The sequence below is a fragment of the Saccopteryx bilineata genome, chromosome 2 (genome assembly GCF_036850765.1).
Source record: "Saccopteryx bilineata isolate mSacBil1 chromosome 2, mSacBil1_pri_phased_curated, whole genome shotgun sequence".
In the NCBI taxonomy this organism is placed as follows: domain Eukaryota; kingdom Metazoa; phylum Chordata; class Mammalia; order Chiroptera; family Emballonuridae; genus Saccopteryx; species Saccopteryx bilineata.
Window position 1 is genome coordinate 126,302,018 of NC_089491.1, and position 17,949 is coordinate 126,319,966.

At 34.8% G+C, this 17,949-nt stretch overlaps 1 protein-coding gene across 1 annotated transcript in view; it reads left to right on the plus strand.

The window, feature by feature from the left end:
- The first annotated feature begins 6,537 nt into the window (after positions 1-6,537).
- Positions 6,538-17,949, plus strand: part of C2H12orf50 (chromosome 2 C12orf50 homolog) — a 35,057-nt gene continuing 23,645 nt past the window's right edge. The window contains exons 1-2 of the mRNA XM_066254796.1: positions 6,538-6,549; positions 6,896-7,016. Coding sequence (XP_066110893.1) covers positions 6,538-6,549; positions 6,896-7,016 — 133 coding nt within the window. The remainder of the gene's footprint in view (positions 6,550-6,895; positions 7,017-17,949) is intronic.

Sequence of the window (17,949 nt, forward strand, 5' to 3'; positions counted from 1 at the left end):
TCGGGCAGGGAAGGAAGCGAGTCGTCGCACTCTAGCTACGCACACTTCACGCCCAATCACGGCGGCAGCTCCTGAGAGCGTGGGGTGGGGACGCCCGCCTGAAAGCGGCCTCCCGGGTGCGGTGCCTTCTGGGAATTGTAGTCCTGAGCGGAGGCAACTCCACGTGTGTTCCCGCGAGCTTATCTTTGGGTTCTACTGACCTTAGGAAAAACAACAGATCCGTTTCTGGGGTGTGTGTACTCAACTACGCTCAGTAACCGATAATACTTATGAAAATTAAATAATATCAAGTCATAGGTAACGAATCATTTCAACGATGATTTAACACTGTTCTGATGGAATCTATTTGCCTGTTTTGTGTAAGTCCCTGGGGGAAGCAGTGTAGAAGTTTAGAAATATCCAAAGACGTCCCAAGGCTGATTGAAAACTCCCAGTAAGAACATTAGAAGACACTATAATTAAAATAGCTGAGACAAAAGAAATAATAATTTGGATGACCTCTCATTCTGCAGCATAATATGGTCGAAATTGGTTCTGATGTTCTTGATGGAGTGCAAAATTTAGCTCTAAACTAATCCAAAACCACACAACTGGATTTCACTTCTTTTCATAGGAATCTTATCGTAAATATAAGCTCCAACAGAATCCAAATGGCTTGGGTAGCTGTAGTCAATCAACTGCAGAACTGAAAACAGCGTTGACTATTTTTCAAAAGAATAGTGGAGAGTGGTGATAAGACAATGACTGAAAAAAGTAATAGCGTTCTTGATGGGGTATCAATATAGTATACAATCAATAATGTGTGTGTGTGTGTGTGTGTGTGTGTGTGTGTGTGTGTGATAGTACACCATATGGTACCTATTTCCTAGATTTTCCTTAGCACCCCCAACCAGGAATGCAGAACTACTGAAGCAGGATGTTCCCATACCCCTGGCGCCCAAGGAGCAATCAAAACAGCAATTAGATCAGAACACCATAGAGAAGAAATTATGATTCCGGGAACCTGCCGTCCTGCTTAATGACTCTTACAATGCTGGGAACCAGCTATCCTACCTTATGACTAACTGCATGCCCCCACCCCCACCGCACTGTACAACCTCATCTGAAAAAGTATATAGTCAGCCCTCACGACTTTGGGGCTATGCCACTCGTCCTCTCAAGTTGCTGGCAATCTTGATTAAAGACACCGGTTTCCCTCTCAGATCCACTCTCTGCTTATTGAGTATCTTGGCAGTGGGTGACCTGACCCTTGGACCGGTTGCAGTCCAGTAAACATTCTTATCTTATCCAAACTAGTAATCCCTCAGTAAGGGAGTTTTAACTACTGCTATATTTTATTAGCTTTGACAAGACCCAGGTCTCATTTCTGTAATTGTTTTACCTCCAAATATCATAATATTCAGCATTTTCCCGATTTAGTCACTAGAAAATTGAACAACTATGTCTATTTAGAGTATCTAAATATAAGGGAGTTCCCAAAGAATATAATATCCCTAAAAACAACTAGTTCAATTTTCTGATTGCTGGATTCAGAGGGAAGAGAAGAAAGAAGAGATATGCCATTCAAAATATTTACTTTCTCTTCTCCTATCTTTGATTTTTCTCATAGAAAAACACAACATGACCAAAAAAAAAAAAATTAAGGGGATGGGAGTGGAAGGGACTTCACCTGATGCTGGCTGCAAGATCTTGGGACCAGAACCTTCTTAACATTTTATAGTCAAGAACAAGTTCCTACAAAGGAAGCCTATAAAGCAGCTGTTTCATGAGTCTCAAAGGGACAACAATTAAATAACCCTCACAACTACCAACTGTCATTCTCCAAACTGCCAAAGAATCTTCTAGGTTCAACATTCTGTCATTTCTGAGAAAGAATTATCTTCAAAACATTCCACTTGCATTTTGAATAGTAGCAGTAAGGCTAACTAGTCTTCAAGAAAGCACACTTTATTTTCAGTGCTTTTGTTTCATTAGTGGCTGGAGCAAAGCTCGTGACAGAAACAGGAGTCCAGGTCAGGAGAGAACAACAGGACCAATGTAAACTGGACTCCAACTCTGATGAGTAGTAGCCAGAAGTTTTGCCTGATTCTCATAAGTCTGAAGAGCCGTCAAAGAATTACTACCAGCACCCACATTTAAAGTAGTATTATTGGATTACAAACTGGAAGACTTTCTTCTCTGATATGTTAATGTTCTAGCATGCACCTAAGATAAAAGATATAATGTGAGTCTACCTTGGCCAACAGAAAAATATTTACAGAATTTTGGGGGCTAACTACAGTTGTAGAAGCAAATTTCCCATCACTTCATTACTGGGAGTAAAAATCCTCATGAGTAGTAGTAAATTTCCCTGGAAGATGAGAATAAATTTTACAACAGGAAAGAAGTGAATAAGGAAAAAATAAATTAAAAAAAAGGGGGATAGTAAAAAAATAAACAAAAAAGAGAGACTATCAAAATGTACAGATCCATTTGATGTCCTTTGCAATAACAACAAAAAAAAAATCCCCATTTTGGTTTGACTTGTTTTTGCTATGTTTAATGGAATATAGTTCTTCACAACAAACTTCATGAAGCAAAAACATTATATCAGCCTTTCCCAAATGTAAAACCTGGATTTTCACAATGGCTTTAATCAAGGCATTACACGTAACCATGCAATAATGGTGTTTAGTAACAGTATTTATAAATAGTCTGCTGCAGCTAAAACTTTATAGATGGAGAAGTTAATCTGGTCATAAAGACCTCTTACATATATTTCTTAGGGGTGTTTCTCCCGGTAACCTATGTACCTAAGATGGATACTTTATTGTAGAGTTAGTAGGGCAAAATAAAAAGCAAGATGCTAGATTTTCCCATAAATCTTTGCTAGTATTCAAGGACTCAGCCAAATATTTATTCTCTACTACTTTATTTACTTTTAAGACTTCCCAGTTCTTTTTATTATATTCTCTTATTTACAATTATAGGCAAACAACTCTTCTAAATATTAGTTTCTTGTGTTATTTCCTAGAATTTTACCACAAAGCATTATGTTCAACAAGTTCATACCAAGTTAGTCTGTTTTGCTTAGACAAAAATGGGAATTCATATGTCTTAATTTTTAAGTTTCCAATTAAGAGTACATTTCAATTTAAAAGCATATTTCAATCTTGTATAATCTGCCATCTCTATGACATCTAAGTCACCACTATAAATAGCTTTGTTAATTTCTGCCAGGTTCAAGTACTTTTAGTAAAGATACGAAAATGAAGAAAGACTTCAACTGCTGATTGAAATGTCTCAATCTGGGAACCAGAGTACATCACTTTGCTTTCAACAAATTCTCAAAATTTGCAAGTGTTCTGGAACTTTCCTGCTTTAGGAAGAAGCTCTTCCTCCTTCTATGATGGATAAATAATGAATGGAATATAGCTACAGGATAAGTAATCTACTTTATTTTCAGGTACCTATTAAAATATTGCAATCTGAATGATTTTTTTCCCAAATCAGTGGATAGCAGTAAGTACATATTTTAATCATTTATAATCTTGAAACACAGGTAATATATTTTCCTATTTAAAATTTTAGTGTTTTTCAAACTATATATAGAAATAAGGTTTAGAAAATAGCCATTTACTTGTGAAGTAATACTTTTAATTTATGAAATTATAAACTAGTTTATGCTGATAATCAATCAGAACATTGAAAAAATATATACTATTTTATTTTTACTAGCTGTTTTTGGGTAATATACTAGAATTGACTAAGAGAAATACTGCACAGTATTCACTAAGGAAAACTAACCGACAGTTATATGTGAGGTCATTTCCGATGAGCAAACAATGGATTTGGTAACCATGAGGAAAATTCTGGAAGTTTGAGTTTGTGTGCTTACTAGCAACTGCTTTCAACATTTCTGCAAAGCTAGAGAAGGTATCTTCTAATTTAAATTTCTTTAAGAATTATCTATTATATAATATACTGTCAACAAGAGGCCAGTGTTAAAGAACTACTACAGATAGCCTGAAAAACTGTGGAAAAGATATTCTTTCCCCCCTTACACACTGACAGTTTCTTATATTTGTATTCCTGCAATTTTTATATTAAAAAACATTGGATTAGCAGCACAAGAGTTGAAAATGGCAGAAGTTGGGAATGACTGCTATTTCTTTTTTAATTCCACATGCATAAAGGTAAATATTATACGATTTACAGTGCTTTACATATTAAAACTTTCTAGAACGAAGGGAAATATGGCAATATTTTGGATTGCTGAGTCAAAGTGTACTGTTTAGACATAACGTATTTTATGTATTTAAAATCTGAAGTAAAAGTGTATATATCTTTGATATATTGAACTTCTCTGAGGAAATCTGTGATAATTTAAAATACTTGTTTGAAACTACCCTTCTATATGTCAGTTACATGCCAATGGCTTTTTTGTGTGTACATGTGGCACTTTTTCCTATATAATGGCTCTTTGAGACATTAGTTTCCTAATATTGAAACATAATATCATCTATCACGCTGTTTTGGTTAATGTGATTTCAATCATATAAATTCAAATAACTTCAGGTCATTAAATTTAGTTTAATGCGTCAAATTGATTCCTTATTTGAAATACATTAACCCAGGTAATGAATTTTCCCATCAAAAGTCTAAGCAGCAACAAACATTTAATATCATGGAAAAGGGAAAAGAAATAATATAAACAAATTGGCCAGATACAAATTAGGTTTATAAAGTTAAATGGAAAAAATAGTTAAGAGAGTAAGATTAATGGATTGCAATGAAACCAAGTAAATATAGAAACTCAATGTTTGGAGCTTCATGGTCATGCCAGAATGACACCAGTGAAAGACATGATGTGTCTAGTATAAGGAGTTTCATCTCTGCTAGCAAACCTGGATAGAATCAACCACTTTGACAGTTAGAATCAGAATCAGTTCTGTTGTGTTACCTTAGGATTAAACGCTGGGATGAAAAATAATAATTCAATTTAAGTTCTATGTGGAAAGAGTTTTGTCTGTTTCACTGTTATATCTCTAAGTGATTAGCAAGCACAGTGCTTGATGGGGTAGTAAGTTAATAAATAAATAATAGCAGTCACAATACTGTAGCTCACCAAATTTTTACAACAATCTGTGAGGAGGTCATATTATTCGCCATTTACATCTGAAGAAACTAAGACACGGAGAAGGTGAGCTGCAAATTGACTGTAACTATGGACATGTAATGGAGCCAAGAGTTCAAATAGCTTGCACACACTAGCTTGCACTATGAGATCCACAGATCCACTTTCACAAGGGGTAGGAAGTGAAGAAAGGAGTAAGAAGGTGGTCAAAGATAAGAACCATGGAACATGTATTAAAAGAGGGAAGAATTTAATGGAATATTTTTATTGTATGTTACCTACCACTTTGTTTTAAAAAAATAAATCCTATAGTTTTCACTGTAGATCTATAAAAGACAAAGAATAGAAAAAATTATAGAAGCCCATTAAAATAGTCCACATCTGCTTTTTGTTAGTATATGAAGATATTGGTGTGTATATTTATTGGCGCAATTGTTTTATCTTTGTAGGCCAAATTCAAAAAGCATATTTAATATAACAAAATGTGATAATTACTTAAAATTCCATAATAATTTAATTTTTAAGCTCCATTCACTTTCCTTATATAAAAACACTTAATATCTTTGAAAACTTAGATAATATTACTTAATAAAAAGATTGAGTAATAGAAATCATCTCCACAAGGAGGATATGACTGGTGATTCTTTAAAAAATAATTCTGGCTTTCTTCAGAAAAGTGGGTGGCTCTGTCATTGGGATTGTGATCAAGAGCATCACTAGTCTCGCCTAACCAGTGGTGGCATAGTGGGTCGAGCATCGGTGTGTGGGACCCTGAGGTCCCAGGTTCAAACCCCAAAGTTGCTGGCTTGAGCGCATGGGTCTCCAGCTTGTGTGTGGGATCATTAACATCATCCCAAGGTTGCTCACTTGAGAAAGGGTCACTGGGTCAGCTTGAGCCTCTATTCCTCCCCCTCTTGTTAAGGCACACTCTTATTAAGGCTTTTTTAGTATAAAAAGCAATCAGTGAACAACTAAAGTGATGCAAATATGAGTTGATGCTTCTCATCTCACACACAGAAAAAGAAGAATCTGGTCTTATCTATTTATCCCGAGTAAACCATATGGATTAAAGAATAAGAAATAACATTTGATCAGTGACTCGTGACACGTTATACTACTTAATTAGATTATATTGTCAACCTCTCACTAAAATTAGACAAATTTGTTAAATTTTAAATTTATGGTTTCATATTTGTAGTGTTTTTAAATTTTAATTTGATTTCATATTTTCTTTAATTAATTAACAACCTATTGTTGTTGAACACTAACATTAATATATTGAGTTTTCTACACTGTTTACTTTTTTCTTTCAGGGTTCCCAGTGCCGATTCCGACACTGCAAAAAGGCCCTTGGCAGTGACACTGTGTGCTCATTATGGAGAGAGGGAAAATGTTTAGATCCACTTTGCAGATTTAGACACATGGAAATGCAGGTAGAATTACTCATCACCATTGTTTGTTAAAAGGGTCCCCTTTCAATAATATTGAACTATACTCTTATAATACAATAAAGAAAACATAAGTTTTCCTCTACTTAATTTTAAGCATTTTGCACTTTGCTCAATTTTAAATCTTAGGAAAATGGAAGACTATGTTTTAGGTATATCTATTGCATCTTTTAAATAGCAGAACTTAAAAACACTGAAAGCAAGGAAATACACACAGGATCCTAAATCAGTAATTGCAGCACTTTTTGTCACATTGCGTTGAGTTGTAGCACATGGTATTTATTGTGACATCTGGTCATTACATTACATTTCTCCCATTTCCTTTGTCTAGCAAAACTGCAGTATTTCATGCTTCTGGGAAACCCAGCCTCTTGGCTGTGTGAAGATCAGTTGTATCTTTTATCACAGCAAACCTCGAAATATCAATGGATTATTTTTGCCACCAAGTAGCAGTGAGTACATTTTTTGAATAACATGAACATAGAATATTATGATCTGGTTTTGGAGTAGCGGCATAAAATAACATATTAAATAAAATGACAAGGTGAGTTATGTGGTTTAACAGCCAATGGATGGTTTTGGAGGATTCGATCAAGAATCGTGAGATGTAGTCTAAAATGAGTTATCAAGTAGCTAACAAGATAAAATAAGTGAACAAAGAGCAAGTTAAACTCTCTCTGACTGTGCGTATCTAAAGAAGATTTTATTCATCTGAAAAGTGAGATGACTACTCACTTTTCTAGGTAGAAGGAAACTGTCTCTGCAATGGATCACACAACTGCAGTCAAGTTTAGAGGTCATAGCTTCACTGTTGCCCCTTTGAATGTGCAGACACTTATTTCACAGGCAGAGAAAGCAGGGGTATGCTCTGTTTTGCACAATTCTGCTTCCAGAAGAGCAGTTGTACATGTGGTTCTTCCTAAGACTTCAGTGGTAGTGAAAATGAGATTTCACTGCTGCAAAAGCTGTGGCACAATTCAATCCAACTAAAAGATACCGAGATCCTAGTATGTAGTGAACCTCGCACTAGGTTAGGAGGTGGGGTTGAGGGGAAGCTCAGAAGACATTATGCCCTGAATTAGTGAGTGGCAAGAACCTTGCTTAAGAAGTTGGGGAGGGGAGTCATGTCATGGTTTCCCTGATGTTGTAGCTACTTCACTCTCCTGCTATGGCCATCATATTTCTCCTAATGAATTAGTTTTAGAAATCAGTTTGCGGGCATCAGCTCTTGTAAATTGACTATTTGACTTCAGATAATCTTTCGCAAATGGATAACTAAAAATTAAGTCTCCTTGTTATATTCTTCTGAAAAAATTTGACCTCATAATATTCATCACACATTTAATAGCTTGATCGGTGTTTCTCTTCCCCATTAAACTATAAACATTACAAGGATGAGGATCACAACTAGTTCCCTTTACCAATACTTTGCACAGTATATGGAGCACAGATGATCAGTAAAATTAGATGTATAGATAGATGATGGAGGATGAATAAATGATTACTGAATGGTAATCTATAAGAATAAATGTTTTGCACCTACTGAGTGATCAACTTGACACCATTGGTTTACGTATTATATACTTTTATTTCATGAGGAAAGTTGTACTAAATTCTTTAGTTAATAATTTGCTTCTGAATGGTCTAAGAGTAAAATTACTATCTTTCAAACCAGCTTTTTCAAGATAAAGGGAAGCAAAGGCTGAATGTCTGAGCAAAGAAAGGGTAGACTGTGTAACTGACAATTATTTGGCTGCACACTATAGACATTCCCTGGGCCAAGTTCTGTAGGGATACATTTCATTATTCTCATCTACTAGATATAGACTATGGGGCCAATTATAACTTCTGGCTTTTCTAGAAGTCTCAATTTTATGAACAGGAGTCAAGCTAAACTTGACTCTTGGATTAAACTTTCCCTTCTCTCAGTGGAGCCAAAACTAGATTCGTGTACTGGGCCAAACCCTTCTCCTTGGTATGCTACCTGCATTGTGAAAGGGAGTAAGCTGGATTCATAAGCTGCTAAAATCTTCCTTCCTCAAACCTCCTTTCTTATATCTAAAGGGGACAAGGGGGAGCCCTCTACATATATTTTATTCTACAACACAGCCTCATCTTGTCCACTTATCTGTTCTGAATTCACCAAGACTAATTTCATTCTGCCCTTTATTCCTCTTTCTGTTAGTGTGTTTAGGGGAAAAACACTTCTATGTGTTTTTCCTCTACTCTTACACTACTAACTCGCAACACTTCTAACATGAGACGCGTGGGATATCCCCCCCCACACACACACACTCACACCAAACAATTCTCTGTGACACCAGCTGGGTATCCTACAATTTAATTCCGATCTGACACTGATCAGAGTTAAAAAAGACCCTCATATTTTAACAAGCTAAATCTCAAAAGACTCACCCTAACTTTCGATATCAATTGCAAGTAGTAGGTTCCTAGGTTACCCCAACTAACTTGGCTACAAATTGTAGGCTCCCATGATTTCACACCTTGAATTGAATCACTTGCTAGAATAGCTCACAGAACGTGGGTACTCTTACTTATGTTTACTAGTTTATTATGTAACAGAGGATATCATGAAGGATACAGGTGAACAGGCAGGTGAAGAGGTACATAAAGCAGGGTCTGGAAAGGCGGGAGCATGGGAACTTCTGTTTCCGTGGAGTTGGGGTGTGCCACCTTCCTGGTACATGGATATGTTCACCAGCCTAGAAGCTCTCTAACTCTGTACTTCTGAAATTATTGTGGAGATTTAAATGACTCTCCTTGATCTGATGCTCTGTTACCTCTGAATTTGTCTCCCACAGCTCTTCTACATGTGCCCTCTGCTCCAACCACACTGTTTGCCTTTCCTTTCCTAGAGTATGTTCGTGTGCTCTTCGTTAGGTCTCTGCGTGATATTCTCTTCTCTTTATATCGTTACGGCTATTTCCTTTACTCCATAAAGGCTTTAGTCAAAAATCACCTTTTAATGAGGTGTATTCGGAACACTGTCTTTGAAATGTAATCAGTCTTCCCATTTCCTCCCTACACATTTCCAACCTTCCTAGCCTCACTCAACTGCATTTTTGCCATATCTGTGATAACTTTCTCAGATACAATATAACTTACCTGTTTCCTACAGCTTTTGTTCCTTGTCTGACTCTTTCCTTTAGGATGAATCTTCTACAAGAGCAGGCTTTTTTTTTTTTTTTTTTTTTTTTTTTTTTTTGGTTCGCTGATGAATCCCAAGTACCTAAGATAGGAACGTAGTATTACTTATCACATAGCGGCCAATTCTACCCTAGAAAGCTCAGAACAGTATGTACAGGGGTTATCAGACGTAGGCTTACAGGAGTGAGTATGCAAAGCAGAGTTTATTCTTAGTATATTATTTGTTTGTATTACAACTGTGAACCTACTTTTGCTCACCCTTGGGTTTGTGTTGAAAACAGTCAACTGGTTTCCCCTTGTTCAGACACATTTTTGTGCTCTAGGAAAGCAGATTCAATTCCCAGATTGTAGGAAGCTACCAAACTCAGGTGAATTATGTATTGAACTACCATATCATCTATTTATTTTTGAAATATTTCAATACCTCAAAAATTGTAATTTGATTATATTTTGCAGACCTAATATTTTCCTACAGTATTTCCAGGAACACCAAGGTCCATGTTAACCAAACTGGGACCATAAATCTTCTCACCCTAGACAAAAATTACTTTATAAAACTGTACATCTACTGAAATCTCCTTTATGTGCATGTGGTTGATAAATTCAGGGTGGGATTATTACAATGACTTTGGTAGCAAACTATAAGTAATGACTCACATTGCATTGTGCAATTTAAGTGTATTTTTGTCTGTCAGGTTAAAGTAAGATAAAATTTAGACATTAAAATGTGCAATCTGTGATCATTTCTAAGGCCTCTGCTTGAGGAATTAAGACCATCATGTGGACCACACTAAGTAGATGAGTTGGAGCCACAGCAATGCTATCTAAGTCACCAGCTGTGCTCCTCCAGAATGAGGATCTTGCCAGTAGCAATTTTTCATTAGTTGATTTGCTGTTGCATTAGTTATCTTTAAACACTACATGCAATTATCAAGAGACTTGCAAACATTTTTTTATCTGAGAATATAAAACTTTTTGCAGTTTAAAATTTAACCTGCTAGCAAATTTATAAAGGTTTTGGACTCTTTTGAATTAGTCTTCATTTAGATGTTGTTAAACTAGACATTTTAGAAAGAGGTCTAATCCTTCTGGTTGTCATCTCTAAGTTTAAAAGAAAATAGCTGCTAAACCAAATGATAGAGCTAAGAAAGTATAAATCATTTGATATTTGCTATAATTCTAAGAATTAGGTAGATATTTATGAGTATACTTTAGATCATTTTTTGCAAGCATGGTAGGTACTTTTTCTTTCTCTCGCATCATATATATTAGAGGTTAGTATACACAGAATAACTGTTCCTCTTAATGAATTCCCTAAATTTTGCTAGGGGAAAATTTGTTCAAAACACAGTAGCTGACATATAGAAGCAATTCTTTATCTCCTTGACTAATTGCCATGCTATTCTATAATGAAAAATTAAATGGGATATTTGATTCTCATTTATTCTAAGTCAGTGTCTTAGAGATGCCTTGGACGATTATGTGGCTACTATAAATGAACCTTGGATTAGCTCATTTTAGAAGGTCACATCTAAACAGATAAGTGTACATCACCTTTTTATTCTAAGTGTTGTAAAATTATAGTCTTAATAAATGGATTTTAAATAGTTTAATAAACACTTTGACTTGAATATGTGCATCAGCAAAAGACTAGTTTTGAATGTGGGGGTGTTTAAGAGAAAGACAATTAATTGTTAATAATTAAAAGAAAACAAAATTGTTCAGCTCAGTTCTTTCCTAGTTGGAAGAGGTACAGAAGGGTTGAGTAATTGCCCATACAATGTTGCCTCTTGAAACAAAATGCACTTGAGTGGGTGACCGGACATTATGTCTCTTTTTATTTGTTATCAATAGTGCTTCTAAAAGTGAAAAAGTATAAAGGCAATTAACTGAAATATTAGTTCTCTATTCCTAACATTTGCTAGTTGTGTCTGAGACCTCCACAGACTTGATTTTTTTTTTGGGGGGGGGGGAAGACAGTATCAACTAAAATATTAATGATGATTTTTTTAAAAATGAAGTAGGGTTATCAGAAATGTGAAAATCTCATATTTAGTGTTTTTGAATAGTCTCTTAAATTAAGAAGCATTTTCTATGTGGCAGCACTATTGGTGGGCACTTTGCATGCCTAATTTTATTCAATGATCATAAAACCCTGCAAAACAGGTAGTTAGTATTCTCATTATATATGAGTAAACTGAGACCTAGAGAGTATGAGACCTAGAGAAGCTAAATATTTCAGAAAGGATAACACATTTCCTAAGTGGCAGGCCCTGAATTCAAAGACACTTCTGTCTGACTCTAAAACTCTCACAAAGCAAAAACAACAAAACCCAAAGAAACCTAAATAGGGCATATCACGTCCAAGCCAGTCCTTTTGGTCACTGGAATGGATGTGCCCGTGAGACGACCTAATCTGGCTTCCTCCTCCTGAGGGAAGAAGTCCCTGCCACCCTACACCGTACCCTTTCTTTGAAACTATTATTAAGGTTATGTACATTTAATAAAAGACTCCCATTTTTCATTTAATTTATAGTAGACATTGTACTACTTTTAGAATCTCAGAGTTATGCGTATTCACATTAAATAAAGTTTCTTTTTCGGTTTTTTCCATTTATATCTGGCCACACATTAGTGGAACTTGTTCCCTTTAATCATCTGATATTCAGAAGTCCAGGTCCCCCATCTGCTGTTTGGCTAATCCAGAGGCTCTTAACTCTGGTTTCCAATTACAATTACCTAGGGAGCTTAAAAACAACAACAATAAACAACGATAGCAACAACAACCACAAAACTCAAAGGTCACCACCAAGATCACTGATCAAACGAACAAGTGTGGGAGCCCCGCTATTCATGTACTTTCATTCTTCCTACTTTTTACTGAAAAAAATTTAAACTCCAGAAAAGTTGCAAGAATTGTTCAGTGAATATCCATCCATATACTCTTCATCAGATTCAGCAATAAACATTTTGTCAATTTACTTTCTCTTTTCAGTCTATTGTACTCATATATATGCATATAGTGTACTAATACATATTAATCCCCCCTTCTGAAACCATTTAAGTATCAGTTGCAAATATTCTGACATTTCAACCCCAATTACTTTGGCATGTATCTCTTAAATTTAAGAACATTCTCCTACACGACTACATTACACATGGCTATCACATACAGGAAATTTAACAATGGTAAATGATAGTAATATCTAATCTTTTCCTTCTTAAAATTTAATATTCAAGAGAATCATCTGGAGATCTTGCAATTGCAGTCTGATTGTGTGTGTCTAGGCTAGAACCTGAGGTTCTGCTTTTCTAACAAGCAGTCAGGTTTCGGAGACCACATCCCAAATAGCCTTAACAGTTGTCTAGTCTGTTTTGTTTTCTAACTCAGGATTCAATTAGCCATCTTTTTTTTCTTTCCAATCGTCGTATCTCTTTGATATCTATCTTTCCCTGTTGTTTTTCCTCCATCTAATGACATTTTAAAGACTTCAGAACAGTTGCTCAGCAGAATATCCTTTAAATGGATATTTGTTTCCTCACAATTATATTTACATTGAATATTTTTGACAGGAATAGTGTAAAGATGAATCAGTATATTTTAAAATCACCTACCAGTGTTCTAATACCAAACCATTTCATGTGGGTGTTCTTAAAGAATTTGTAAAAAATATAGAAAAAAAAATAGAGAGGAACCTTTGCTCTGTGAATTATATAAAAACAAGTACCTTTTTTCCTCTTTTAAGCAAAAGAAAGAATTGTACCCAATTCCCAGAGAGTATGAATAAAACAAATTATTTGGTTAAAAATAATTGAATCATTCATGCAAAAGAGGCTTATAATCTACATTTTTTGCCTTTGCATTTGTGTTCTAGTGATGCAAGAGATTTACAGCAGGAAACATTGCATGATAATGACAGAATAGATGGCATCTATATGAAAATAACTGAATTTGTTTTGAATATTGGCAAAGCACAGAAAGTAGTAGTTGATTTTTGAACCAGTCTGGACATGATATAACACTCTATCATGTGTACTCAATGAGGCTCTCTTGGTCATAAGCAGCGAGGTTTTGTCAAATGTTTAAAAGTGGTTTTCCTCCCAGTCCCCACTTTAGGGGAAAAGGGAAGAAAGAAATAAAAAAAGAAAGGAAGGAAGGAAGAAAAGAAGGAAGGAAGGAAGGAAGGAAGGAAGGAAGGAAGGAAGGAAGGAAGGAAGGAAGGAAATAAAAATAGAGAGAGGGAAAGAAAAAGAAAGAGGGAGGGAGGAAGAGAAGGAAGGAAAAAAGGAAGGAAGGAAGGAAGGAAGGAAGGAAGGAAGGAAGGAAGGAAGGAAGGAAGGAAGGAAAAAAATGAGGAAGAAAGGGAGGGAGCAAGGGAAAGAGGAAAGAAAAGAGGGATGGAGGGAGGAAGGAAAGAAAGGGAAAGAATCTGCTAATTTCCATTGAGCAAATACTACCAGGATGATTTCAAACTATGAATGTAACATCAATTGGTTTTCAAAACTCCTGAACATTTGACAAGCAAAAATGTTGGTTCTTTGATAATATTAACAAAACTGAAAATCTTTACATCCCCTTCAATAAAAATACTGAAGTTTCTAAAATCAGGAGTAAAAAAATGACATACTACCAACCTTAAACAAATAAAAAAGATAAGGAAATACCATGACCAACTATATTCTAACCAATTAAATAATTTAGATAAAATGGACAAGTTTCTAGAAAGGTACAAGCTACCAAAATTTAACTCCAGAAAAAATAGGAAATCTAATTAAATCTATAACAAAAAGAACATTGTAGAATGATTGCAAAATTTAGAAGTTACTACAAAAATACTGTAATCAATCTCATTCAATAATGATGTAAAAATAGAGATGTAAATCAGTGGGATGAAATTGGAAGATCAGAGTTAAATCTTTACATAAATCAACTTATAGCAAATTGTTTTATAACAAAGGTACATAGATCATTTGATAAGGGAAAGAATAGTATTTTCAACAAATGGTGCTGAGACAACTGGATAGCCACATTAAAAAGATTAATTCAACTACTTCCTTGTATTCTACACAAAACTTAACAAAATAGATCAAAGATTTAAATGTAAGAGCCAATGCTTCTCATCTCTCTTCTTGTCTCTCTCTTTCTGACTAAATAAAAAAAAATGTAAGAGCTAAAATTATAACATTATTATAAGAAAACTTAGGTTTTGCAAAGCTTTCTTACTCATGACACTAGAAGGATAAGCATCCAAAGAAAAAATGAATTGAATTTCATAAAAATTAGAAAACTTTGTGTTTCTAAGAACACCATCAAGAAAGTGAAATGAATACTGACAGAATGGGAGAAAATATTTGCAAATCATTACCTGATAAGGGACTAAAAATTAGAATATATTAAAAAAATTTATAACTCAATATTATAAAGACAGTGCCATTACAAAAATGGGAAAAGAATCTGAATAGACCTTTCTCAAAAATATACAAATAGCCAATCAGCTCATGAAAAGATGCTCACCATTATAACCAGTAGATATATGTAAATTAATTATGTAAAAGCACAACATTGCCTGGCTTGTAATAGTGCAGTGGATAGAGCATTGACCTGGAACATTGAGGTTGCCAGTTTGAAACCTTGGGCCTGCACAGTCAAGACACATATGACAAGCAATTAAGCATTGAACAACTAAAGTGAAGCAACCATGAGTTGATACTTCTCACTCTCCGTCCGTCTCTCTCCTCTCTGTAAAATCAATAAGTAAAATCTTTAAAAAAATGTACAATGTGGTACCATTTCACCCCCACTAGGATAGTTTAGTCAAAAAGATAAAAAATGTTAAAGATGTAGAGAAATTAGAATCCTCATACATTGTAGTTAGGAATGTAAAATGGTGCAATTGCTTTGGAAACCAGTCTGGCTCAAAAAGTTAAAAATAGAGTCGCCATATGTCCTAGCTATTCCACTCCTAGGTATATACCCAACAGATGTGAAAACATATCTTCACAAAAATGTATACACAAATGTTCATACCAACATTATGCATAACAGTACAATCAGTGGAAACAACCTAAGTGTCCATTCTCTGATGAACAGATAAATTGTGGTATATTCATAAAATGAAATATTATTTGGCTATTGAAAAAAAGTATTGTTATTAGGTGACAGCATGGATAGGCTTTGAAAACACTGTGGTAAATGAAATTTCGAGTACAAAAGACCACATGTTGTATGAGTCCATTTACATGCAATATCCAGAACATGCAAATCCATAGAGACAGAAAGTATATTTACTTGTGTAGGGCTAGAGACATTAGGAAGTCATGAGAAATAAATGTTAGTAGGTATGTTTCTTTTGCGGGTGATGAAATTGACATGAGTGATGGTTGCATTACTTTGTGAATATACTAAAAACCATTGACTTGTACACTTATAAATGGGTAACTTGTACAGCATGTGAATTATATCTCAAAGCTTTTGTAAAAATGTGACTGTAATATTTATGGTTTTGAATGTATTCAATGAAGCTTTTCTTTACAGCCAATGACAAATCTTGGGAATATATATTGAAAATAGATAAAAATCTTCAAAACCACGTTTTTCCTTTAGAGTTTCTTACTAGTGCTCTCTTTTCATTGATGTGATACTATCTCTTAAGAGTGATATGTTCTTTAAAAATAGTCCAGAAATGAATGAAACAAATAAAAACGTTTTGAAATCTGAATGTTCCAACTTGGACCTCAATAGCACTTACCATGTGTATCCAATATAAATGAACACCACCTGAATGTCTTCAACAACTCAAGTTTATTATTTTGTAGTTCTATAATTTAGAAATTTGATGCAGATTTCTTTGAGTTAAAATTAAGGTGTCTCCATGCTGCATTTCTCCTAGGAACTTTGACAGAAAATCTATTTCCTTGCCTTTTCCAATTTATGGATGTCTTCTGTATTCATCTTGGTTCATGTCCCCTTTCCTCCATCTTCAAAGTCAGCAATGGATAGTCAAGTCCTTGTGACATTGCATCGCTCTGACCTAGTTCTCACTGTCACATCTCCCTTCCAGATTCTCTTCCTCTGCATCTCTTTCACTTTTAAAGACCCTTTTGATTACCGTGGGCCCACCTAAATAATCCAGGATAATCTGCCAATTTTAAGGTAGGCTGATAGGTAGTCTTAATTCCATCTGCAGCCACAAGTTATGAGAGGAAGGTGGCCTTATTCTGTCAACCGCACTATGATTTTGTCCTGGTAGAAATATGTATTAAGGTGATGAAGAAAGCCCTGTTGGTTCATGGTAATTTGATTAACTACTAATGGAGAATTTTTCTTTGGGCAATGTGTTATAGTAAATTTTGGAATCATAAAAAAATATGTCTTTATTTTGTAAAGTGGAGAAAGGTTATTGTGAACCCAGACTTGTTCTCAGGTAACCCAATTTTAAGGAGAAGATCGATGTGGAAATTGAGAATATGGAGTAGAATTGATTGCTTTCAAATGATGGGGATGGCATATCTACTGAAAGGTTTCCCAGTTGCAGGACCCCAGTTAGATGATCATTGATTTGGGGCAATGGTTTCCAAACTTGGCTGCTTTATAATTACCTGAGACATTTAAACAGTAGTATCAGATTTCCAGGCTTTAAACCAGATCTGAATTAGAATGTTAAAAAGCAGAGACACAAAAGATTTTTTTTTTCACAAAAGATATTTTGAAACATTTTTTTAGTTGATTCTGATAATTAGCTAGATTAAATAAATACTGGTTTAGAAAACAAAGGTAGTTAAATTAGAAATGATAGAAGACACATGTGTTTACTAATTACTTTATTATTTGCTGGTTAGTTTTGAAGGTTAAAGAACATTTGAACATGATCTAGTAGAGCTATGGCCTGTCTAACTCCTGTGTAGCCAATAGAGAAGTTTGAAAGTATCATTTTTCTTATTTCCAAGTAATTACCTCCAAGCACAGAAAACTAGAACTGTTGGATTTTTTCCTCTTTTGGACACATAAACTCTGCCTTCATAAGCTATGCCTTATATGAGCTTTACTTTGTTAATCTGTCATAATGTAATTAGTTTGTTATACTCTTATTCCACAAATCTAATGTAAGAATATAAGAATGCTTGTGCTCACTTTTCAGTTATACCAAAAGTGTGATATACCACGTCATGGTTGTAATTACTGTTGAGAGTCTGAATATTCCACACCTTACAGCAAAA